At 48.9% G+C, this 25887-nt stretch overlaps 1 protein-coding gene across 1 annotated transcript in view; it reads right to left on the minus strand.

Moving 5' to 3' along the window:
* Window positions 1-25887, minus strand: part of SELENOF (selenoprotein F) — a 202082-nt gene that overhangs the window by 13081 nt on the left and 163114 nt on the right. Inside the window, exon 4 of the mRNA XM_078645917.1 lies at window positions 6296-6345. Coding sequence (XP_078502043.1) covers window positions 6296-6345 — 50 coding nt within the window. The remainder of the gene's footprint in view (window positions 1-6295; window positions 6346-25887) is intronic.

Below are 25887 nucleotides of genomic sequence, written 5' to 3' on the forward strand. Positions count from 1 at the left end.
GCCCTGAATACTTATAACATGGCCTCCACATGTGTGTGTCCTATGCTCTTTGACAGGACGCTAACCCCATTGATTGCAGATGGTGTTTTTTGATTTTCAAGTACAGTTTGCCAAGAGAGATTGGAGTCCAAAAGCATCCCAAAATACGAGTAGTGGTCAACCCTGGATATTGGCTGGGCCTTAATTAAGAAACGTTTAGATCTAGTATTTCTAGGGCCCACCACCATGGCATGAGATTTAGAATAGTTGGTAGTACGGTTGATCCCATCCATGAAAGATACAAAAATATCAAGGAAGCGCTGCAGACCCGTGGCTGTGCGTGACAGAAGGATGGCGTTTTCGGCATATAGAACAGGCAGACGACAACCACCTGCACTCGGAACATCCAACCCAGAGTCAAATAAAGCGGATTCCAGGCTGTTGATGTAAAGAGTGAAGAGAAAAGGGGGCCAGGATGCGCTCCTGGCGCACCCCTTTCTTCAACTTGAGAGACTGTGTGCATTCCCCATTTGCTCTGTATCGCACTGAAGCAGATAAATCCTTGTGCATAGTATGCAAAACAGAGTTCAGAGCCAGATTGATCCCATGGCCCAAGCGTGGCCCAGAGCTGCTCTATTAACTAGGTCAAAGGCCGAACTTGGGTCCATGAAAGCAAGATGGATCGCCCCCTCCTTTGCCCTTGTGTACTTCGCTATTTACAAGTAAAGATTCAAGTTCGGATCAATGCTGCCCGTACTGTTCTGAACCCATATGGGGCTTCTGATAACACGTTCTTATCTTTAGCCCAGGTGGTAAGGAAGTCCAACAGGACCCTGCCCAGCACCTTGACCTCACTGTCCACCAACAAGATGGGATGGTGACAGGCGGAGTTAGCCTGTTACCTTTCTTAAATATCGGGAAAATGATGGAGTGCTAACAGTTGGGAGGAAGCACCCCCCTGGTGAGCGCATTGAAGTGCTGGGTCAATAGGGGGGTCAGAGATGCACTTCTGATTTAAATAAATACCCAGGTACACCATCTAAGTCTGGGAGAGACAAAATGGCCTTCCTGAACTCCTCCCACTGAAAGCAGAGAACAGTTACTGCCCGCTCAGCAGGCAGAGGAGGCTTGCTAGACTCAGGATCATAAATGGCCCCGAAGTGATCCATCCAGGCCTCGGGGGAATGGACAGTGCCTCCACACTTATTTGATCTAAGGAAAAAAGGATGATTCACAACCTTCCAAAACTCTGCTCTATCGTGCAGAGTGCAGGCCAGAGGAAATGATCAGATAACTCCCTCTTAAGTGACTTCTGCCTCTCTGAGCGGGTCACGTGGTAACAGGCCATGGCCCTTCTCACATCCTCCCTGTTACAAGGTTCCCTGTGCATGGAGGCCATGAAAGTACTATGGGCCTGGGAACAAGCCTTTGCAAAGCATCTTCTGGAGGCAACAGCATGAGATAGAATGGGGGCAATAAGGGCAGTCTTAATAAAATCAGCAATGTTGTCAAAGGCCTGTAGAATGTTTGAGTAAGGGGCCCCCTCATATAGACAGGTACAGAAGTCCTGATAAGAGGAAAGGAGAGAGCGAAGGAGGTCCACTTGCACAACCTAGTCCCACTTAAGTCTTCTACCCTGTGCTAAAAGTAGGAACGGTTCCTGAAATTAAACATCAGGTGCGGCAGGGGACCACCTGGAGGAGGCCAAAAGTGGATTGTGATCGCTCTGGGCATGCCATACTACCATGAAATCAATTAAGGATGCAAAGAGGCAGTTAGAAACAAAAAATAGGATTAATAATGGATCTAGAGCCTGCCCCATTAAAAGTTGGGATCTGCACTGTACTGTGAGTTTCCCACTTATAAAAAAGATTCACAAGGGAAAATGTCTACAACGTGTTAAACATGTCCCCTAAAGGAATGTGCTTCAAATAAGCCTGATCCAGGTCCCCCAGTTCGCTATCTTAGGGCGAGTCTCCATACAAATAACAACCGGCGCAGGCATGAAGATTAAAATCTCCCATCAGACATGGGGAAGGCGGTGGGGCCCAACGGAATTGCGGTTGAATTCTATAAGCAAGCTGCACCCCAGCTGGTTCAACACTTGCTGGCAATGTACGAGGATAGTTTAGAGAAGGGGATCCTTTCTAGAGATCAGCGCCTGGCTACCATAGTTGCGATACATAAGCCTGGCAAACGGCCACAAGAGTATGTCCTACACACTGATTTCCCCGATTAACGCGGTAGCAAAAATATTAGCTAAGACACTGGCCACCAGATTATAACCACACCTCTCCACAGGGATTCATCGGGATCAGTCCGAATTTATGCCTAACCGGAATACTGCGCTCAATTTGAGGAGGCTACATAGTGTCATGGAATGCAGATCCACCATAGCAGAGGACGCAGTTATACTCTCATTAGATGCATGAATGGCCCTTCCTTTTTGCGGTCCTCAGCCACTTGGGGTTTGGGCCCAAATTTTGTGCGTGGATCCAATTATTATATACCCAGCCAGAAGCTCAAGTAGTTGTAGAGGGCCTTATGTCGACTAAATTTCCATTAGGAAGGGGGACAAGACAAGGTTGCCCACTATCACCACTCCTGTTCGCAATAGTGCTTGAGCTCCTGGCAGCTTGGATAAGGCAAGATAACTGCCTGGATCCCACAGCAGCATTGAAGGCCAGATGGGAAATAGACATAGGTGACGTGGCCTAGGCAGACTGGCGTGAGGCACTAAGGAGGCAGCGATTCTATCGAGGCTTAGATTGGTACAATAAAAAATTCTACACCGCACACACTATACTAAGATACTATTGCACACAATACACCAGGCAGACATAACCCTTTGTCTCAGGCAATGTGGAGAATCAGGTACATTCTACCACACTCTCTGGCTTTGCCCAGAGATAGCGCGCTATTGGAAAGCGGTGATGCGTACCCTCTCACAAGTTACGACAATCACGATTCTCCCAGAAGGGGAGAGGGGTTGGCCTAACGGCTAAGGCGCTCGACCTCGGACCTGGGGAACTCAGTTCGAGTCTCGGTAACGACGCCAAAAACCCCCTGTGATTCTGGGCAAATCACTTAATCTCCCCGTGCCTAAAATGAAAGTGTGTCCTCATGTAACGTAACTGGTGCTATGTAAAGCGCTCTGATAACTGATTCGGTTCGGTTCTAGTTCGCGCTATATAAAACTCTGCAAAAAACAAAAAAAAAACAAAAAAAACAAAAAAAAAAACGTTGTCTTTTCTGGGAACCCAGGGATTTAAACACAGCCCAAGACTGGGTAACACTGGGCAGGACAATGGCAAAACGGAATATAGCGCAACGTTGGGGCTCTGGGCTCAACCCTACATTCGGTGCAAAGATATGGACATGGCAATGGTGGCGGAGAAGTCAGTCTACATTCACCGAGTGTATACCGTTAGTGACTAGTGTGATATAAGACATCGTAACGATAAATAAAATGTTAATAAAATTGTTTAAAAAAAAAAATCTCCCATCAGGAGAAGCGCTGTAAATCTAGGGGAGCATCAACTATGCTGTTGAGGAACTCACCCAGATCACTCAGAGCGGCATTAACCCCAAAAGGTGAATGGTAGATGTTAACCACTAAGACCCTAAGCTGATTTCCTAAGGTCAGAAACACGAGTGGGAGGACAAAACAGCCTTCTCCATTTTACACCTCAGGCTTAGTTTAATTAATGTGTGTAAATTCCCCTGGGCTCTGCTTTGAGTTGAAGGGAGGGCAGGCAAGACAAACTTAGCATAACCACCCAGAGCAAGACGGCCCCCAGTGTGCCACGTCTCTTGCAGGCAAAAAATGACTGCAAGACAAAGGAGGTATGTGCACTCTTTGTCCACCAACTTCCCTCTAATCCCTGCAATGTTCCAACTAAGGGCTTTGAAGGTAACAGAGGGTCATGGAGTGGAATAGGGCAAGGAATCGGCTGACCCAGATCCCAGTCAATCCTGTGCTTCGAGCTCGGACAAAGGCACAAATCGGTTGCTCAGGGTTAAACCAGGGGGCCGCAGATACAAAGGGTCAAGGCGATTGCTCAGGGTTGCATTGGGGGGCCTGGACAGATGAAATCGTACAATGAGTCCGGGGCCCCTGAGCCACAGACTGCTCTCTCCAGCCATACCTCAACTCAGTACACAAGGCACAGGGTGTGTAGAATTAGCCCAAGTAGAGTAAGAGGATGCTCCCATCTTGCATTAGCCCATGCCTGCGTTGGCCCAAAATGTCTCCTGCCTGCTACCTGTTGGAGAAATTGATGCAGAGGGGTCCTGCTCACCCCTCACCGACTGAAGAGAGGAAAGAGGTGGATGATAATTTGGGACACAGGACACAATGCCGGGAGCTGGGACAGGGCAAGGTGGGGGGCACGTAGAAGCTGAAGGAGGGGGATTGTTGCCAGTGGGGCAGATGGAGTTAATTACGACCCAGACCCCCCCCCCTCCCCATGTGGGAGGGGTCAGGATCATTAAGACAAGCACCACAGGGGACACTGGACACAGCCAACTGATCACTGGAGACCACCCATACCCCTCTCCCCCCCCATGACCCCACCCCGAGCTAATAGGAGTGGGCAGAGATGAACGGATGATGAACAGAAAGCCACCCTAATGGCTTGTGAGAGTTTCCACCTTACGCAAACGAGTAAACAGGTCATCAAATGGCCTTACAAGAAACCCTTCAGTTTTGTGAAGTGGTCAGTGAAAGCACCTGGGTCAGATGCAGGCAGGAGTACTGCGGACTCTGTCTGCACATCTACGCTGACAAAAACATTCTTCTTCTTTGGGGCGACAACACCGCCTCCTGCGCTTGTACCTTGGGCTGACAGCAGGACTTTTCCCCCCCATCTTAGTGTCCTCAAATCTGAGTAAGTTGGATGGCTCCACCACTGATTTAACTCTTTCGATGCTGATGACGGAACCGCTCCGTCATCAGCTGCGGTGGCGCTGTGCTGATGACGGAGCGGTTCCGTCATGGCTCGCTCGCCGCGCCTGCGCTGGGCGTTCCATTGAGTGGGCGGGGCCATGACGGAACGGCTCCGTCATAAGCACAACCCAACCGCAGCTGGTGACGGAGCGGTTCCGTCACCAGCATGCGCCAGCCGCCCCACCCACTTAGCGTTGCGGCGGAATAGCCGCCGCAGCGATGTGGCTAAACCTTACCACAAGGTTGAGCAAGTGAAGACAAAAGGGTACACAGAGTTAAGAAGCACCCCCTTGTAACTTAAAAAGGCAGAGCCTGTGCAATAAAGAGGTAGAACTTATACATTTAATACTGTCAAAAATGGCAGTCAAAAGGAGAGACACAGGCCCTCCTGTGTAATACAGATACAGAATATTGTGATCAAACAGACACTGTCTTTGGGATAGGTTTGTGTCACGAGCAAATGGGAGAACAGTCCTTACACGCAGCCCAAGAGGTCTCACGGACAAATGGACACACAGGCATCAGGAGAGTCAAGCAGTAGGGCAGACTAGCAGACACATACCTCCCCCTGCTGAGGGTCCAACACCAGATGTAACCAATTAGGTAAGAGGCAGCCTGGTCCAAGGCCAACGGGGTGGCCCTGCCCTGGAAAATCCAGTGCAGCAGGTGAAGCGTTGGCGCTAAACAGAGCTTACGGGGGTTGAGGGATCCTCCCCCTGTCGGGTGAGCTGCTGCCGTGCCTCCTGGTGCAGATGGTTATGGGGTCTGAAGTCCCCTGGATAATGTACCACGCAGAGGGAGTAGCATTGGTGATAAATAGCACTTACGGGGGTTGAGGACACCTTCTCCTGTCAGGTGAGCTGCTGCAGCGGCACCTTCTTGCACGGCTGGTTATGGGGCCTTAAGTCCCCTGGATAACGTTCTAAACCACAGAATTCCTACAAACATAAAGATTGTGGAAATCATCTATCCTGATTTCACACACGATTCTTAGACATACGTCAAGATAACAGACCCCGATCTTTGGTTTTTGAGAGTAAGCTATATATGCATGAGCCAATTACCACAATAGAGCGTTTAGACATGAGGTCATTAAAAATAGAGATTAATATTGTATCGAAATACATTAAAAGATGTATAAATAGAATTTCGCAAAACTGGATGAAACTTTAGACAGCTAAGAGATTACTAATACAAAAATTATTTGAATATGTTGTTAGAAACCGTTGAAAATCCTCTGAAAGGAAGGATACATGTGTATGTCTTGCAGCCTGAATAAAAGAGGTATATAATAATCGTAATCATGCTGAAAAAATGTTGGTTGGAAATATTAACTGAATGAAGCAATATCAGTTTGCTTTGACGTACCTTGATTTGCAGCCCCTTGAACATTTTCGGTTTGTCACTCCTGACAAAAGCTAAGAAATCAAATAAAACCAAATTTAGGTATTTTAATTTAGGACTGTACATTTGGTTACTTTTAATTCTGTAATGTATTCCAGACAGTTTCGTAATTGGTTAAAATGGGGCTTTGGAGATACTTCAAATTAGACAGCAATTCACATTTTCATCTATTTGGATGATTTACAGTTTTTCTGCAATTCAACATTGTAATACTATAAATGTACTGATTTGGTTAAAAAAGGATTCTATTTTTTATAATAATCACATTACAAAAAATACAATTTCACACAGCCACATTCATCACTACATCACAGGCGGTAGCTTTAATTATGGTTACAAATTTGAGTGACCATTTAACTTGTAAACCGTTTCCCTATATGGAGGTACGAAAATGTGTTTTAATATAGTTCTGAATAAGAACCAATGTCTGTTTTGCCAGGCAAGGTTTGTGTGAAACAACTAACAGGTTTATCAATTCGTAAAAACGGTAGTTATTTGCTAGGACCCCTCCAGACCTTAAATGTACATTAACAAGAGGGGAGAACGGATTAAAAATAACCCTCTAATAATGTTTTATTGCTCTTGAAGTGGACATAAATACAAAAGACAGAATCATAAACCAGTGACGATCATTTCCTTTCTCATTGTTTTTGTGCAATAGGCATCAGGCATTCTTAGTGAAAAAAGTAAGAATATTGTATGACACAAGCCTGATACATGCAACTACATACCGTTCAAATAACATTTACCTTGTTTTGTTATTAGTTTGCAAGAAAAGCAAGCAAAGTAAAAAATACTGACTATAATGCAAGGTTGCACAAAGAAAATCCGGTGTCACATCACCAGGTGTTGCACTACGGGCCACGTATTCAGGTGTGGAGCTGGCTGGACATAAACCTTTCACTGATCCACTGTGCAGCTCCATATCCCCCCACACTCACAGCCAGACACCAGAGCCACACTCCGGTCTTTTGGGGGGTGGTGGTAGTGAGGGGGAGGAGGGAGGGGTCAGATATGTCTAACAAACCTCATCAAAAATCCCACATTTACACCAATATCTCAAACATCCTCGCCCACTATAGACTAACTTTCCTGCTGCCATACACCAATCCATGTCCATTCCTCCATGTTAGGCGGTGAGACTACTCTACGAGCAATATCTCGTTGGACGAGTCCATTGCTCAGTTTGTAGGTGCACCTATGTATGTGGGGAATTTACATTTGAACAGTCCCAGGTCACATGACAACGTACTGGTAAAAACTGGTACAACAATTTACCAGAAAAGATGAATGCAACAAAATCAAAAACTGCATTTGCCAGACTCAGATTTGAATACACGTCCATTTCAGATGAGTGGAAATAAAATTGCACAAATTAATATCTGCAACTAAACACCAAATTTGTTGTGTCAAACAGAACTAGGCCTGTTGTATTTCATGCTATTAGCTATTCCGATCAGATGGAAAATATGAAATGCAGACAAAAGAAATTCTGAGTCCAGCATTAGTAAGAAATTGTAAAGACATGAACCCACAGCCCCCCATTTTAGATACTGTTCCGGAGAAATGAATGCACGCTGCACTTGTGTAGCACGCACTATGAATTTCGTCTTTAGGGACTACCATGTCCAGTGCCTGACTTTAGGTAGCACTTTAATATCAGAGAGGATTTCAATCTGCACTTAAAAATGGAAATCGGAGCCATAATTGCAGGTCGCTAAAAAATGTACTCCACCAAGTGTAGCACGGAGTAAAACATTTACCTACACTTGTTGTAAAGCATAACACTATGGGTTTGGAAATTCTCCTTTGAATAAGAAGGCTCTGCATGTTTATGTTTTGATGGCATAGCACTGTTTGCATTGAGGTAGCCGTTTTTTTTTTAATGAAACTTTGATTTTCAAGTGAAAAGCCGCCACCAAACCATCTAACTTTTGAAAGTCACCAAAAGACAACATTTAACACATTCGCCATGCTCTCTTTTAGTTGTAATAGTAACCACAACTAAGTAAACTGGATATGGAGGTGTTTGGAACAATAAATTATTAGGTTCAGAATTTAGTAGCGGGACGCTAAGATTATTGAGCCAGATGTACAGGATGGAGTAGGTAAAAGTTATTACAAATTGCACACAGGCTTTTATCGAATCCATTGAATTTTTGTGAACGACTTATGTACTAATATGTGGTTTGCAAAATGCTGATCCGTAGTGGGTAGCAATTCGACCGATCTCATGATTATTAATAAAGACAGGTCGAAAATTGCGAACCATTATGAATTGTTCCCACCACAGGGATTGTGGCCTGCTGATGTCAGACGACATTTTGGGGGTTGACGTGCCAGGTGGCCATCTTCGGATTCTTTTTTCTGTTTTTATGCTATTTAATGCTTGTGATGGTCCTTATTTATAGGTCTTAACGTTGTACTTTGCTTCCTCACCTGTTTGTGTTCCTTCTAGGGGAAGGCTGGGTGAGTCGCATGTGAATCCAGAAAACTCTTCAAGCTGCAAAACTACTCCTACTGGTAAGTAACCATTTCGTTTTGCAGCGTGAATCCTTTTCTGAATTCACATGCTGGGCAACAGATTATGTAGCGGTTTCTCCTGTGTTCGGGAGGCTGTGCTGAGCGGAAGACTTAGCAAACAGGTGTTGAAGCAGCCTTTGTCCAATTTGAGCTTCCTTATTCATTTGTATATCCACACAATAATGCTTTGTAAATGTGTACGGTGATGCCGATATTGCTGCTGCGCAGATGGCATTGATGGGTACATTTGCAATGAAAGCTAGTGTTTCTCCTTTCTTCCTACTGGAGTGAGCTGTTGGTTGTATTTGTTCGTTCTTTTTTGGTATTGGTATAGCTTAGTTGAATAGCTTGTACAATCCATCTTGCAATGGATGGTTGCTTTAGTGACAACTGATCCTGTATTGGTATGTGAATAAGCAACAAACAATGGTTTTGTTTTCTTTACTTGTTATGTTCTTTGCAGATAGTACAGTAGAGCTCTCCTTACATCCAGGGCGTTGACTCGTTTTTCTGCCTTAGTTTTTGGTTCCTTGAAGAAAACTGGCAATATGATGTTTTGATTCAAGTGATACTTAGTTACCACCTTTGGTAAAAACTGTGGGTTCGTTTTTAAGATTACCTTATCCTTGTGGATTTGTAAATAGGGTTCTTGTATAGTTAATGCTTGAAGTTCACTTACTCTCCGTAGTGATGTTATTGCAATGAGAAATGTTGTTTTGAGAGTAATATGTTTGATATCCGTGTATGCATGGGTTCAAACTGTTTTCCCATTAGCTGACACAGGACTGTATTTAAACTCCATGTTGGTACAGGAGCAGTTCTAGGTGAAGAAATTAATTTTGCTTCTTCCAAAAATCTTTTGTCGAGTGATCTAGTAAAGAAGCGTTTGCATGTTTTTCTTATTGTGTACGCCACTATGGCCGTAAGGTGTACCTTTACTATGGAAAAATTTATGTTGTTGTCTAAAAGGTGGGTAAGATATGGGACTACTGTTTCCTGTGTATTTATTGTATTAGTATTGTTGTTAGTGGTGCACCAGGTGGTATATCGCTTCCATTTAGCTGTATAGCATTTCCTTGTTGACTGTTTTCTTGACTCCTTTAGAATCTCCATGGTTCTGGACGGCAGTTTGAGGGGTCCAATTTCTATGTATTGAGGGGCCAGGCTGCTAGTTGTAGCATCGCTGGTTCTGGGTGAAAGATTTGGCCCTGTTGCATTGTTAGCAGGACTTTGTCTGCTTTGATCCTGATCATCTCTCCTTTGGAGCGTTCTAGGAGAGTTGAGTACCATGTCGGTCTTGTCCAACGGGGGCAATGAGAATCATATTTGTTCCGGGTTCGCTTGCTTTTTGTAGTACTCTTTGCATCAGGGGAATTGGTGGAAAGGTGTAGACAAATTTCTGAGACCAATTGAGTGAAACGAATAGTTTTCTTACCTGTCGGTGTAGTTTTGCAGCTTGAAGATCTTTCTGGATTCACTATGCTGTGCATTATTCCGCGGTCTTGTGGATGGGTCCGGATTCGTAGTCTTTTCTTTGTTTTTTTTTTTTGTAGCCCAGGTGGGCGTCGGCGTCACACCCCCTTGGGTGTATTTCCGGTGACGTCGGCATGCTTCCTGCGGAAGCTCCCACTCTTGGGCGCCATCTTCGGGTTCTTTTTTCCGTGTTTCTTTCGTTTCCGAAGTAATGGCAATGTTCTATGAAGGTGATATTTTACCACTTTCGTACTTTTAAGTCCTTATATCTCCCTTTTTTTTATTTTATTTTTTTATATCCACCTCTTCTCTCTCCAGCCTCATCTTTCTGGCGGAGGTGGGTGGGTTCGCTAGTGAATCCAGAAAGATCTTCAAGCTGCAAAACTACACCGACAGGTAAGAAAACTATTCGTTTTGCAGCGTGAATCTTTCTGGATTCACTATGCTGTGCATAGATTTTGTAGCGGTTTCTCATCTCTGTGGCGGCTGGGTGGAAGATGAGCGTTGGGTATTGAATATGTGCTGTAGCACCTTCTGTCCAACTTGAGCTTCCTTGTTCATTTGTATATCCACACAGTAGTGCTTCGTTAACGTGTGCACCGAAGCCCATGTTGCCGCCAGGCATATGTCTTGTATGGGTGTGTTAGCCAGGAAGGCTATTGTAGCGCCCTTCATCCTAGTGGAGTGGGCACGTGTCCCCTCTGCCAGCTCTTGTCCTGCACGCTTGTGGCAGAGTTGAATTGTCTGTGCGATCCATCGTGCAATGGTCTTTTTGGTTACTGCTTTCCCCATGAAGCTGTTGGCGAATGACACAAATAACTGTTTTGTCTTCCTGTGTCCCTTCGTCCTTTCAATGTAGTGCATGACTGCCCTTCTGGCGTCCAGGGTGCGCTAGTTGTTGGTTTTTGGAAAAAACTCGGTATCTGTATAGACTGGTTCATGTGAAATTTGGATACCACCTTCGGCATGAAGTGTGGGTCAGTCCTCATCACAACTCTATCATTGTGTATTTGTATGTAGTGTTCTTGTAGCGTCAGCGCTTGAAGCTCGCTTAATCTGCGTAAGGACGTTATTGCAACCAGGAAGGCTGTTTTCATAGTTAGCATCTTTAGGGAGGCCTTGTGAAGTGGTTCAAAGGGCTCTTTCATGAGTTCTGTTAGGACTGTGTTCAAGTTCCATGCAGGTGGCGGCACCTGCTTGGGTGGTGCGATCCTTTTCGCTCCTTCTAGGAATCGCTTCACCACCTGTGAAGTGAAGAAACTCCTGCCAGTTTCTCCCCTTGTGTAGGCGACTATCGCTGCCAAGTGAACTCTTAAAGAGCATGAGCTAAGGTTCTTCTCCAGCAAGTGCGTCAGGTACCTTAGCACTGTGGAGTCCCTCTTCATTTTATTGTGAAGTCTTTCTTGTCTGTACCATATTGTGAATCTTTTCCATTTCGCAACGTAGCACTTCCAAGTGCTGGGCCTTCTTGCCTCCCGAAGGTCCCTCGGGGTGCTTTCTGGCAGTCTCAAATGTGCGAACTCTATGTCCTCAGGAGCCACGCTACTAGGCTTAGGCTCTCTGGCTCTGGATGTAGCACCTCTCCGTTCTGCATGGAGAGTAGGTATTTCCTCCTGCTGAATCTGTGGGGTGCACACTGTCATCTCCATGATCTGCGAGTACCATGTCTGCCTCGCCCACTGTGGTGCGACCAGTATCAGTGTCATGTTGCTCGCTCTGCACTTGCTCAGCACTCTGTGCATCAGTGGTATCGGGGGAAAGGCGTAAGCAAATGTCCTTGACCAATCTATCCATAGGGCATTCCCCAGTGACCCCTCCTCGGGCTGCCTGGATGCGAAGTTTTGGCATTTTGCATTCTGGCGTGTGGCAAACAGGTCCACCGATGGTGTCCCCCATCTGTCGAACAGGAACCTTGTCTCCTGAGCATTGAGCTCCCACTCGTGGGATGCCGATGTCTGCCTGCTGAGCCAATCTGCTTGTATGTTGTCCTTCCCTGGTAGGTGTATGGCTAGCAGGTCTATCTTGAGAGGGATGGCCCATCTCCATATCCCCTGCGCCAGCGTTGAAAGCGGGGCTGACTGTGTGCCCCACTGCTTGTTGATGTAGAACATCGCAGTGGTGTTGTCTGTTTGTATCAACACCTTGTGTTTGTACAGTCTTGTTTGAAAGGCTTTCAATGCAAGGAAGATTGTCTTCAATTCTAGGTAATTGATGTGCTTTGCCGCATCTGTTGGCGTCCACAGTCCCCTCACCTTGAGCTCCTCCATGTGAGCGCCCCATCCCTTCAGGGATGCGTCTGTGGTGATGGTCACTGTTGGCGTTGGGGGCGTTAGAGGCTTTCCCCTTGTTATGTTCTCCATGGTCCACCATGCCATCTCCTTCTGCACTGTGTGCGTTACAACCACTAGATCCTCCCAACCGCCTGTAGCTTGTGACCATTGCTCCTGTAGCCATTCTTGAATGGGTCTCATGTGGAGTCGTACATTTGGTACCAGGTGGATGCATGATGCCATCATGCCCATGATCTTGCTCGCAGTCCTCACTGTCCGAGCTTGTCCCTTCCGGTAGAGGCGAGTTTCCTTCACCAGCGCCCTCTTCTCGCTGGGGAACACCTTGCCCTGTAAGGTGTTGATCTGTGCTCCCAGGAAGATCTTCACTTGTTCCGGCTCCATTGATGATTTCTTCCAATGGATGGAGAACCCCAGGCTTATGAGCGTGCTCGTCACTGTATGTGCGTGCTGCTTGCATTTCTGGTATGAGTTTGCTTTCACCAGCCAGTCGTCCAGGTAAGGGTATACGTGTATTCCTTGCCTTCGTAGGTGCGCTGCCATTGCTGCGAGGCACTTTGTGAAAACTCTTGGTGCTGATTTTAGTCCGAAGGCCAGTGTCGTGAACTGGTAGTGGCTTTCTCCAATGGTGAACCTGAGCATGTGTTTGTGCTTTCTGTTCATTGGGATGTGCAGGTAGGCGTCTTTGAGGTCTATTGTGACCATGAAGTCCCCGATCTGCAATTGTGGGAGCACCTCTTGCAGGGAGGTCATTTTGAATTTTTGCGTTCTTATGAATTTGTTCAGGAACCGTAAGTCCAGAATGGGTCTCATTGTCTCGTCTACCTTTGGTACCAGGAAGTACGTTGAGTATATTCCTGTGTTTCTTTCCATGAAGGGTACCCGTTCTATGGCCTGCTTCCGCAGGAGTTCCTTTGCCTCCTCCTGAAGACACTGCAGCTGCTTGCTTGCTAGTGTTTTTCTTTTTGGTTTTCTGCTTGTTGGCCTCCCCTCCAACTCTATGCAGTATCCGAATTGGATAATGTTGAGGATCCATTTGTCTGATGTGATTTCTCTCCATTCTCGGAGGTAAAATCTTAATCTTCCTCCCACTGGTGTCATGTGGTCGTAGGTGTCTAGTTTGTCTTGACCCCTCTGTACGTGCTGCCCCCTGGGATCTTCTTTGTGGGCGGGCACACAGAGTTTTTTGAAGTCACTTAGAGGCGGGCTGCTGTCCCCCTCTTCTGTTCTGTCCACGTCCATTTCCTCTCCCACGAAAGGACTGGCCTCTTTGTTGGTACTGCCAGGACTGCTTCTGCTGCCCCTGTTGAGCCTGCGAGTCTGCCTGGTGCGCTTGTTGGAGAGCCTGGTGTGATGTACCTGGCTGGGTTCCACCTCTCCCGCCGGGCCTCTGTGACGGGTTGCCCCTTTTGTTGCCTCTGAACTGCAATGCTCCCATGGATCTTGCTGTTTCGTTATCTTTCTTTAGTTGACTGAGCTTTTCATCAACTGTTGTTCCGAGAAGCGTGTCGCCGTTGAACGGTGTGTTCAGGATGCTGTGTTGCACCTCCGGTTTGAAACCGGAGATCCTGAGCCAGGCGTGTCTCCTTTCCGTGACACCCATCATCATGAGCCTGCTGGCGGTGTCTGCCCCATCTAGGGCCGTCTTAAGGCAAGAATTTGACGCATTCTTCCCTTCTTCAACCAGTTTTTCGGCCTTCTGCCTGGCATCCTGGGGCAGGTCCTTCACCAACTGCCCCAGCTCCTCCATGATCTGGTACATGTGCCTGTTTATCAGGGCTTTGGAATTAGCCATGCGCCAGTGGGTCACGGCATTCCGTTCGATCCTTCTGCCCACCAGATCCATCCTCTTGCTCTCCTTATCCGGTGGTGGACCTGAGGTAGTGGGTACGTTAGCCCTCTTCCTTGCTGTGGCCGTGATAATGGAGTCTGCGGAGACCGTGCCCTGAATGTAGGCTGGGTCCTTTGAGGAATGTTTGTACTTTTTCTCTGTTCTGGGAGTTACTGCCTTGCATGTTGCGGGTTCCCTGAATGCTTCCTTCCCCTGAGCCAAGACGCTGTCGAGCATTGGAAGGTACTGGCTCCTTGTTTGTGTTGGGAGCAATGTCTCTAGAAGGAAGTCTGCTTTCTGCTTCTCTTCGTCGAGCTTGAGCTTGAATGCTGCTGCGGCAGATTTTATCACAGAGTTGTAGGCCCCGATGTCGTCCGGCGGCGAGGGCCTCGAGGGGTATGTGTCGACCGCCTCCTCCGGGCTGTCGGTGTTGACATCTATGTAATCTACCTCCTGTAGGTCAGAGGGTGCCGACTCTGCGTCCGTCCTGCTGTCCTCTTCCTCCCCATAGTTGTAACTATCGTAGGGATTCTCGTACCCTTCTTGGTCGTAGACCACCTCGACGTCCTGGTCTTGTTCCTCGGCGACCTCGTCTTTCTCCTCGACCACCTCCACCACCGGTGGCTTGGTCTTGTGAGGGATCGTGAAGGCTTTCATCTTAGCGTCGAAATCTTTCTTCCGCTGCATGATGTTCTCCATTTCGGCCTCGAGGCGCCTTCTCTTCTTCTCCATCTCGGCCGCGTGTTCAGAGTCGGATGGATCAGCCGTTCTTTTCGGCGGTTGGCTCGGTGCCGAACTTTTCGGTGTCGAAGTTTTCGACGTCGAACCGGATTTTGGCTCTCTGGTCGTCGTCGTTAGTTTAGGGTCTTTCTCCCTCGGCGTCGATCGATCCTTTTCGGGGACGATTTTCGACGTTTTCTGCTGATCAGCAGCTCTCGGCGCCGGGGACTCCTTCTCGGAGGATCCGCTGGGCCTGTGAATAGTCGCGGACACCGCCTTTTTTTGCGTCGGCGCTTTCGGGGTCTTGCCCTCGATTTTTCGAGACTCAGAGTCTCTCGGGTTCTTGGGGGCCGAAGAGTCTCCTACCTTATCAGAAGTCTTCGTGTAATCGGTCTCTACGACCGTGTAGCTGTCGTCTTCGGCGGCAGCGTTGTCTTCTTCCTCGGAGACATCCCCAGCTCGTAGAGGGACGGAGTCGGGGCCTTCCCTTGCAGGGTGGCGTGCGCTACCCTCTGTCTCTCTCTCACACGAAGGGTCTTCGGGACGAAGGCGGAGCAGGCGTTGCAGTCCCCGCTTTCGTGGTCCACCGGTAGGCAAAGGTTGCAAACCGGGTGCTGGTCCTTCTGCGCGTACTTGTGGTGGCAGTTACGGCAGAACTTGAACGGCGTGTTGTCCATCATCGAGCGTCCAGGGGATCTCTGGTCGCGTGTTCGTCGACGGTCGCCGAGGATCTCGATGAAAAACGCCTTCTCCTTGCTGATTGTTCGTCGATGAAGTCCCCTGGAGTCTTCAGATGACTTCTCCTTGTGTTTTCTGTCTTTTCCTTTCTTCTTTCTCCAAAAATGTCTGGAGCCCAAACCGGAACGATCCAGACCCGACCGCGGAAAAAAAGAATCTGAAGATGGCGCCCAAGAGTGGGAGCTTCCGCAGGAAGCATGCCGACGTCACCGGAAATACACCCAAGGGGGTGTGACGCCGACGCCCACCTGGGCTACAAAAAAAAAAAAAAAAAAAAAAAAAAAAAAAAAAAAGACTACGAATCCGGACCCAACCACAAGACCGCGGAATAATGCACAGCATAGTGAATCCAGAAAGATTCACGCTGCAAAAGCACATTTCCCTTTGACAGGTGGTGTGGATACCTGGATGCAAAGTTTCGGCATTTCTTGTTCTGCATTGATGCAAAGAGATCCAACACTGGCGTTCCCCAGATGTTGAACAAGTATTGTACTGTTTGCCTTAGCTCCCATTCGTGTGAGCAACTGTTTTGTCTGCTTAGCCGTTCTGCTGTGACGTTGTCTAGCCCTGGTAGATGTACTGTTTGCAGATTGATTTGCTGTGGTATTGCACATTGCCAGATTCCTCGTACAAGTTTGCTCAGGGGAAAGGATTTCGCTCCACCCCGTTTGTTCAGGTAAAACATTGTAGTTGTGTTGTCTGTTTGTATTAGGATGGTCTTCCCCTGAATCAGTTCTGGAATGCTTTGAGTGCCAGAAGAACATTTTTCATTTCTAAGAAATTGATGTGTTTTATGGAGTTTTCTTCGCTCCATCGCCCATGAATCTGTAGTTGGTTCAGATTAGCACCCCAACCGTTGAGGGATGCAGTGGTGATTGTCACAGATGGAGTTGTGTTCCTGAAAGGTCTCCCTTGTACTATGTTGTTGGATACCCCCATTGTGTCTCTGCTCGTTACCTTTGTGTAACAACCACTAGATCGGGTGCGTGGCCAGGCGCCGATGAAGATGGCCACCTAACTCGTAAGCTCCTCGGAGCCAAAGCCCTTCACCCCGAGTAAATCCGCTAAAATCCGCCATTGCTACACCCCACATGTACCATCGACCCAGCGAGGTGTAGCGGAGCTGAACGGACCCGCTCCGGTCTCTCTACTTGCCTTGAGAGCCGTATGGCGCGCCTGTTGCCTGGGGCTGCGCGCCGGTGGGAAGTGCTGGTGCTGTGAGTGTGGCCCTGGCGCCACGAGAGGCCCCGGCTCTGAGGCCTTGTCGGGGCTGCGCCGGAGCCCGTGCGGCGCGCGCGGGACCCAGGAGGTGAGGCGCTGCCCCGGTGGGGCCAGGGGCACGGGACGAAAGTGCCGCTAGCTCCCCGCATCAAAGATCTGTACCGGCAAGGAGGTCGGCCCGTGGAAAAGAGTGAGGCCTAGTGTAGGGCCCCAAGGCGCGGCCTAGTCGCCGGCCAGGAGCCTGGCAGAAGCAAAGGAGTCCAGCTCGGCGGGAGGCGCTGTTTGCACGTCTACCAGGGGCCCAGTACATCGCGTGAGCCCAACAGATTGCCACAAGAAGGCCAAGAGTGTTGCTGCTCGGACGGGGGCGGCAAGAAAAGCAATACGCCACGGGCCCTTGGGTGGAGTCCGTGAACATACCGGCCTGGGGCGCTCACAGCCGTAACACGACAAGACCGTGCTACCGTGAGCCCAAACCGGGTAGGACTGCGTTTCTCCCTTGCGATAGCGGATTTGAAATCGGGGCTTGTGGCAGCAGCTGCAGGAGAGGTTTCCCCGACCACAGCGGAGAAAGTCTTGGGAGTTACGCCTACACCAGCGACCCTGCTGGGGGTGCGGGGCCTGCCCGGGCGGACTGGTGGCCTGAACTAGGGAGCCGAGAGGGAGTGCGGCGCACTGGAGGTGTGCCGGATCAAAGTATAGGTCGCAGTGGACTCTCAACTGGAGGAGGACGGCTGTACACCGCTGCGATGAGGCCTAAAAACAATGCCAACACGCAATCCAACAAACTGGACAAGTACACAGTGCAGATGGGGATGCCACAGGCTGAGGGCCCGACCGGGGACAGGGCTGAAAAACAAGATCCGTTGTTGGCCCCCATCATGGCGGCCATCCAAACGCTTGGCGCCAACTTGGAGACGAAAATTGATAAGGTCTCTATCGAGGTGAACCTGCTCCGCGCTGACCTCAGCAAAACCTCGGAAAATGCCAAAACCAACGAGGCTGACATCCGAGAGCTCAAGACGACGGTCAGGACTATGAAACAACGGGTAAATGAACTGGTACACCAACACCGACAGATGTCCATGCGACTGGAGGACCAGGAAGGGAGAGCCCGGAGGAGCAACATTCGCGTGGTGGGTGTACCGGAAGAAATGGAAGGGCCCAGTGTGGAACTCTTTCTTGAAGACTTGGTCCTAAACCACCTAAAGCATAGGCGGCTGTCGAGACTTTTCACCGTTGAACGTGCCCACCGAGCACCTGTCCCTAAACCTAAACCAGGGGCTCCGCCTAGGACAATAATCGCTAAAATCCTGAACTATAGGGACAGGGACGCCATCCTGCAGACAGCCAGGCAGGCCGGGGACCTGCAATACAAAAATGCAACAATTCGTTTTTTACATGCTTTACCCTTCAAGTACAGAGGGAGAGGCGCTCCTTTGCGGGTGTCAAGGCAGCACTGAGGGAGAGAGGCGTCAGGTACATGATGTTTTTCCCTGCCAAGCTCAAGGCCATTGCCGGGGGCAAATCTCTGTTTTTCACCTCGCCGTCGGAAGTGCAGGACTGGATAGATCGGGACTCATCAAGAGCTCAGGGCCGGACCAGCGGTGAGAACTGGAGAGACAAACAGGCTGCGTCACCAGCATCTACGGCCGGGAGGTCAGACATGGATAGACAGAGTGAACGCTCCTGGAGATCAAGATCCGTGAGTCCTCGCGGGGGAATCCTTCGAGAGGCGGCTGAACACTGAAGGCGATAGAACTGCCATCGTGACTTCCAGTTGAGAGTGGGGGACAGGGTCCACGATGGCAGACGTGAGGGTTGGTCCCCTCCTTCCTTGACTGGCGCAAAGACCCATACAGGGCCCCTTCGGACTGAAATACTGGCCGACTGGGAAGCGGCACTGACTCTTATGGCTGGAACTTGATCCTAGTGGTACACTGAAGTGATGTATGGGGTGGGGATGGGTGGCGGCTGGAGTTGGAGCTGGTGCGCGCTCCTAATGGAGAAGGAATTACCAGGAGGGGAGAAGGTTTTTTTTTGTGCAAATTTTCTTCCCATTCTAGGTTGGGTCGAAAGGCGCCCTGCTAATTGGGGATGTGGGTAGTTTGGAACCTACGGAGCAGGGAAGCAGGGAGTGGGGTTTGGGGGGGGGGGCAGTTGGGGACGGAGGGAGTTGGGAGGGCTGGAGTTGGCGGATGGGAGATGGGGGGCAGCGGGGAATGTTTGGGCTGGTCACATCAAACTTACATGGATAGAATTGTGTGTTGCACCAGGAACCTCAGGGCTGGTCTTGCAGTTAAGAGCGCATACTACTATGAGGTGGGATAAAAGCCTCAAGATTTTGAGCTGGAACGTCAACGGGCTGGGGGATAAGCTCAAGAGGACCATTGTGTTACAATTTGTTAAACGACACCTATCGGACGTGGTACTCCTGCAGGAGATCCACTTACTGGGAAATACATGCCACACACTGAACAGAATGGGGTACTCTCTTACGATTCAGGCTGGCTTCACCTCGGAGTCTCGAGGGGTGGGAATCCTGCTGCGTCGTAAATTTCCCCTAGTTATAGACCACACAGACTCTGACCCTCTAGGGCGCTATGCTGTCATCTCGGGTAAGTGGGAGGGCCGCAGAATCAACCTAGTCACCACTTATGTCCCGCCTAGTCTGCAGGCGCAGTCGTATCAGGAACTGGGCACGTTACTCCTTTCCCTTCCGGAGGGGCAGCTCCTAGTGGGGGGAAATTTTAATGCAGTGGTCTCGGGGCACCTTGACAGGCACCCTCCTAGGGACATACCAGAGAGTCACGTGTGGCTAGCCGATTTCATGGAGGCATTTGGCCTCAGTGATCTCTGGCGTCTTAAACACCCAATGGACAACCAATACAGTTTCTTCTCAGGCCCACACCACTCCTTCTCACGCATAGAATATATACTAGCACCTTTACAGCAGGGCACCACTATCAGGGAAGCTACACACTTGGCAAGGGGCATATCGGACCATTCACCGCTGTTAATACACCTTACCATCGGAGACAGGCAGGAAGGCTGTATAGCACCGATCAATGCCTGGTTCCTCCGCAACGAAGACACGAGGAAGACACTGACGCAATCGATTGACCAGTACTTTGGTAGTAATGACGGTACGGTAGACTGCTCTGTGTGCTGTGGGAGGCCTTTAAGACTGTGCTTAGAGGGGAAGCCCTGTCGGCAATCGCTGGCCATGGCAAGGAGCGAGAAGCACAGATGGTTAAAATGGAGAGGGATCTCCAAGAAATGGAAGTTGCGGTACATACGGATGGCAACCCAGAGATGACCCACTAACTGCAACTCAAGGCGGCGGAATATAAGGCCTTAGCCACGGACGCCGCTAAAACTACAGTTAGAGACAGGGAGGGCAGAATATATGACCAAGGAGACAAGGCGGGCAAACTCATAGCGTGGCTGGATAAGAAACAACAGGCACAAAGTTGTTGCGGAGCTTAGGACTGAGTCGGGGGTCATTGTCACGGAGCCCCGTGAGATAGTACGGGAAATTTGCGCTTCACTACCAGAAGGTCTATAGTAGAGGGTCTGACCGGCTGGAGGAGGACTCTGTTGACTTGTTAAAGGACATCCGATTACCTACCCTCTCGGAGGCAGAACGGGAGACCCTGGAAGCGCCGCTCACCACTGAAGAGTTGGGCCGGGCTATTAGGGATCTCCGTCCGGGCAAAGCCTTGGGGCCCAACGGACTGCCGGTTGAGCTTTACAAGCTGAAACCAGACAGCATCAGCCCATATTTAAAACGTATGTTTGAGGAGAGTAGGGAAGGGGGTACTCTGCCACGAGACCAGGGCATAGCCACAAATGTGGCCATTCCCAAGGAGGGAAAACCAAGGGACTCATGTACCGCCTACAGGCCCATATCCTTACTGAACGCGGAGCCCAAGATCCTAGCCAAGGTCCTTGCTAACAGACTCAAACCAGTCCTACCGACACTGGTCCAACCGGACCAATCAGGCTTTATGCCCCACCGCAACACGGCGCTTAATCTCCACCGTCTTCATGGAGTGCTGGGGCGAAGTCACGCTATCCGGGAAGATGCCGTTGTGGAGTCCCTTAATGCCGCAATGACCTTCGATACGTTTGAATGGCCCTACATGATGGCAGTCCTTCATAACGGGGCTTTGGCCCCGGCTTCATTGGGTGGATGTGTCTCCTCTACTCTGAACCTCTAACCCAGGTTACGGTTAACAACAAAACCTCAGACGTTTTAGCGCTAGGGAGAGGGACACGGCAGGGATGCCCCCTATCACCCTTGCTTTTTGCCCTGTCTCTGGAACCACTCGCTGCCTGGATCAGACAAGACCTCTCCCTGAAGGGGATCTGATGGGACGACGGTTGGGAGGACAGGATTTCGCTATACGCGGACGACATCCTCCTCTACCTCACAAGACCTCGTAAGTCCCTTATAGTGGCCATGGACAGCTTCACCAGCTTCAGGAGAAACTCAGGGTACAGTATCAATTGGAATAAATCCTTAATGTACGTCCTTCACGGGCACCCTCTGACGGTCCCCCGAAACTGCCCAATCACGGTGGCTGCGGATGGCTTCAGATACCAGGGTATTTTTGTCTCCAAAGAAAGGGCCACCAGGTATGAGAGGAATCTCCTGCCGCTCCTACAGCTGTTCAAGAGGGACGCTGCCACCTGGCGGAAACTCCCGCTGTCCCTACTGGGTAGAGCGGCACTTTTTAAAATGATGGCGCTGCCAAGATTTTTATATGCCCTGCAAAACTATCTGGACCTGGTTCCACAGTCATACTTTGCGTCCATTGAAACCACACTTCGAGAACTACTATGGTCCGAAGCGCCCCGCATCTCCCTGCAGAAACTTACATCGGGGTGATTCGATGGCGGCATAGCGCTTCCGGACATCCGAAAGTACTACTGGGCTGCACATCTCTCGGCCATCAATCAGGGCACCTATTGTGACGGTAACGACCCGGGATATGGCATGGACCATTGGTCCTTCTGGGCGGGAATTTTGAGGCGGCACTGTACTCCAAGCCTGGCAGATACCCACTTATCGGGCCCACCCAGCACTCAGTTCAACTATGGCACATTGTACAGCGTAAATTGGGATGGGCCAACACCCTCACAAAGGCAACCCCGCTATGGGTTTCAGAAAGGCTGGGCACTCTGGGCCGCACCAAAGGGTTCCGCAATTGTGACCTTATTGGGATCTCCCATGTTAAAGATTTATGGGGTCCAGATGGGGTTGTGTCCTTTTCCTCACTCCAACACACATATGAACTTGCGCAAACGGAGTACTTCCGTTACCTACAGGACAGGCACTCCTTACAGTCAAACATCCCTTCTGGGACCCAACCCCCAGACTACTCTCCCCTGGATGACAGACTACTAGATGGCCACTTCCCTGAGCACGCCATTTCACTTACATACAAAAAAATTATAAACAACTCTCCAGACCTGTTGACGACTCTCAAAGGGAAGTGGGAGCCTGATGGGTTGGAAATAGATGAGCAGTGGAGAGGTGTGCTTGCTTCCCCTAAGGAAATAGCTATTTCGGCACGACTTAAGCTGATTCAGCTCAAAATTCTCCATCGAGTGTACATCTCTGGGACTAATTTGCAATTGATGGGCCGTAGTGAGGATGGGCGCTGCAGGAGGGGGTGTGGGGGGTAGGGACATTCTTTCACATAATATGGGAGTGCCCAGTGCTTCAGGCTTATTGGCACCGGATACACCGATGCAAGCAAGAGGTGTGGGAGGTGGAGCTACGAGTGGAGGCAAAGAGGTGCTTATTGAATATTTGGGAGCCCACGGACCTGTCAGCTCGGCTGAGGCTCTGGGCTACACTGGAATTTGCAATTGCAAAGAGGAACATTGCGAGGCTCCTAAGCTTGGCTCTTGGAAAACGGACATGGACTGGTGCATGCTCCAGGAAAAAACAGTATATGTGGCTCGGGGGGGCCCCCGGAAATGGGTCGAGGTGTGGTCTAAATCTAACGAATACAGGGGTCACATATGCGAGCCCCCCCAGATAGCCCCGGTTGATGAGCCACTTACACTGTGAATTGAGAAGTGACGAACTGTAATGAGTATTCTACGATGTAATAGATATCTATGCTCTGATTTTCCCTAAGGTGCAACTCTAAGTAAAATATATCCTGATTGTGATGATCTCCACTGTTTTCTAATCTGTTAATAAAAAAGATTTTATAAAAACAACCACTAGATCTTCCCAACTCTCTGTGGCTTGTGACCAGCTGTTGGTGATCCATTCGTGGAATGGCCGCATGTGTAGGCGAGCATGAGGGATGAGTGGGATACATGATGCCATCATGCCCATAAGTTTCATTACCTTCCTCACTGTCAGAGACTGTCCCTTCTGGTAGAGGGCTGTTTCTTTGTAGATAGCTTGTATCCTGTTTTGTGTGGGTGGGATAAGCCTCTGCGTTCTTTGTATTTAGTCTTGCCCCCAGAAAGGTTTTTTTCCTTTCCCGGGTTTGTTGATTTTCTGTGGTTTATTGAGAAACCTAGCCTTTGAAGTGGTTGGACTGTCCTCTGAACCGGATTGTGGCATATTTGTTCTGTGCGTCCCATTATTAGAAAATCGTCCAGTATACATGGATTTTTTCTCTTCTTAGGTAGGCAGCCACTACAGCCAGACATTTTGTGAACACCCATGGAGCCGATTTTATTCCGAACGGGAGTACCTTGAATTGGTAGTGTGTTCCGTTGTGTAGGAATCTTAGGTACTTAGTGTTTTTTTGTTCATTGGAATATGTAAATAGGCGTCCTTGAGGTCCATTGTTGCTAGGAAATCTCCTTTTTGGATTTGTGGGATTATTTCTTGGAGGGTACACATTTTGAAGTGTTGTGTCCGTATGAACTTGTTTGTTATTCTTAAGTCCAAAATTGGCCTTAGGGTTAGGTCTGGTTTTAGTACAAGGAAGTATGGGGAGTAGTTTCCTTTGTGCCGTTCCTGTTTTGGTTCTGTTTCTATTGCCTGTTTTAGATTCAGTTCTTTGATCTCTGCGTTTAGCAACATTTGTTTTTATTTGGATAATTTTCTTATCCTTGATGGATTTTCAGGTGGTGTCTTGGTTAGCTCTATGCAATATCCGTGTTGTACCAAATGTAATATCCATTTGTTTTTTGTGATCCTTTCCCACTGGTTGTGGAAAAAGGATATTCATCCCCCCACTGGTGTTCTGTGTGGGTCCTTTTTTGTGTGGAAGTCAGTTAGAGGTATTACCTCTCCCTCTTGAGGTTTGGCTTCTTCCTCTGCCATTTCCTTACCCTCGAAAGGGCTGCTTCTGTTGTTGTCAGACCTGGTAACCAGATTGTTGACCCATTTGTTGATTTGTGGTTTGCCCCGGACACTGTTGTGGCATCTGTTGGTTTTGGCTGAAGCTGCCTCTTACAGTGGTCTTTCTATTAGAGAAACCTCCTCTTTTTAAAGATCCTCTTTGTTGTAAGGACCCCATTGCCCTAGCAGTTTCATTATCCTTCTTGATCTGTTGAAGGGATTCATCTACTTCCTTACCAAATAACTCTCGTCTGTTAAGAGGCCTGTTGATAATTGAGGTCTGAACTTCTTGTTTGAATCTAGAGATCCTGAGCCAGGCATGTCTTCGGAGTATGGTTCCCAAGCACATCTGCCTGCTTGCGGTATCTGCTGCGTCTAGTACAGATTTTAGGCAGGTATTAGCTACACTTTTCCCCTCTTGGACCACTGCTCTTGCTCTTTTTTTTGTCCTCCTCTGGGAGTTTGTTTATAAACTCCTCCATTTCATCCCACTGTAGGTGTCCATATCTGTTGAACAGGGCATTTGAGTTGGCAATGCCACTGCGTTGCGGCCTCTTTCTCCATTCTTCTGCTCACCAAGTCCATCCTTTTGCTCTACTTTTCTAGTGGAGGTCCTGTGTTGGAGACTGCGTTAGCTCTCCTTCTGCCTGTTGTTACAATGATAGAATCTGGTGTAACATTTCCCTGAATGTATTTTGGATATTTTGAAGAGGGTTTATATTTTTTCTCCACTCTAGAAGTTACCCCTCTGTTAGACGCTGTCTCTTTGAAGGCCTCCTTGCCTTGGTCCAGAATACTTGGCAACATGGGTAAATATTGTGTTCCCCTTGTTGCAGGGGCCAGGGTTTCCAGAAGGAAACATGTATCCCCCTTTTCTTCCCCTAGGGGCACCAGAAACTGGTTTGAAGCCCTTCATTGCAGGAGGCAATGTCATCTGGGGGAGATGCCTTCGAGGGATAGTTGCAGATCTCCTCCTCTGGACTATCTGTGTCAACATCGTTCCATTTGTTGTCTAAGTTTTCTTCGTTTTCCTCTTCCTCAGGTAGGTTATCGTATTCCTTGGGATCTTCACCTCGAGGTTCCGGCGTTGGTGGGGTTTGGAGAATAGCATCCTCCTCTTCTTCGACGACTTCAGCCTCTTCGGCGTCGACGGTTTCCGGTTCGACTTCCGGAGCCTCAGGGATTCGATGCTCCTTTAAATATTCATCGAATTCCCTTTTTCTTTGTAATAGCGCAGCCATCTCTTCTTCAAGTCTCATTTTCTTCTTTTCGACTTCGAGGGCCCTTTCGGCATTGGATGCCGGGGTCTTCGTTTTCTTTTCGGCGGCAAGGCCTTTTTTTGCGGATTTTTTGTGCAGCAGCATGAGATTCAACGTACAAGTGCACACCCTAGCCTATGGCTCAGCATACAAACATCTGACCCAATCCATGAAAGTAC

The sequence above is a fragment of the Lissotriton helveticus genome, chromosome 1_1, assembly GCF_964261635.1.
Source record: "Lissotriton helveticus chromosome 1_1, aLisHel1.1, whole genome shotgun sequence".
Taxonomy (NCBI): Eukaryota; Metazoa; Chordata; class Amphibia; order Caudata; family Salamandridae; genus Lissotriton; species Lissotriton helveticus.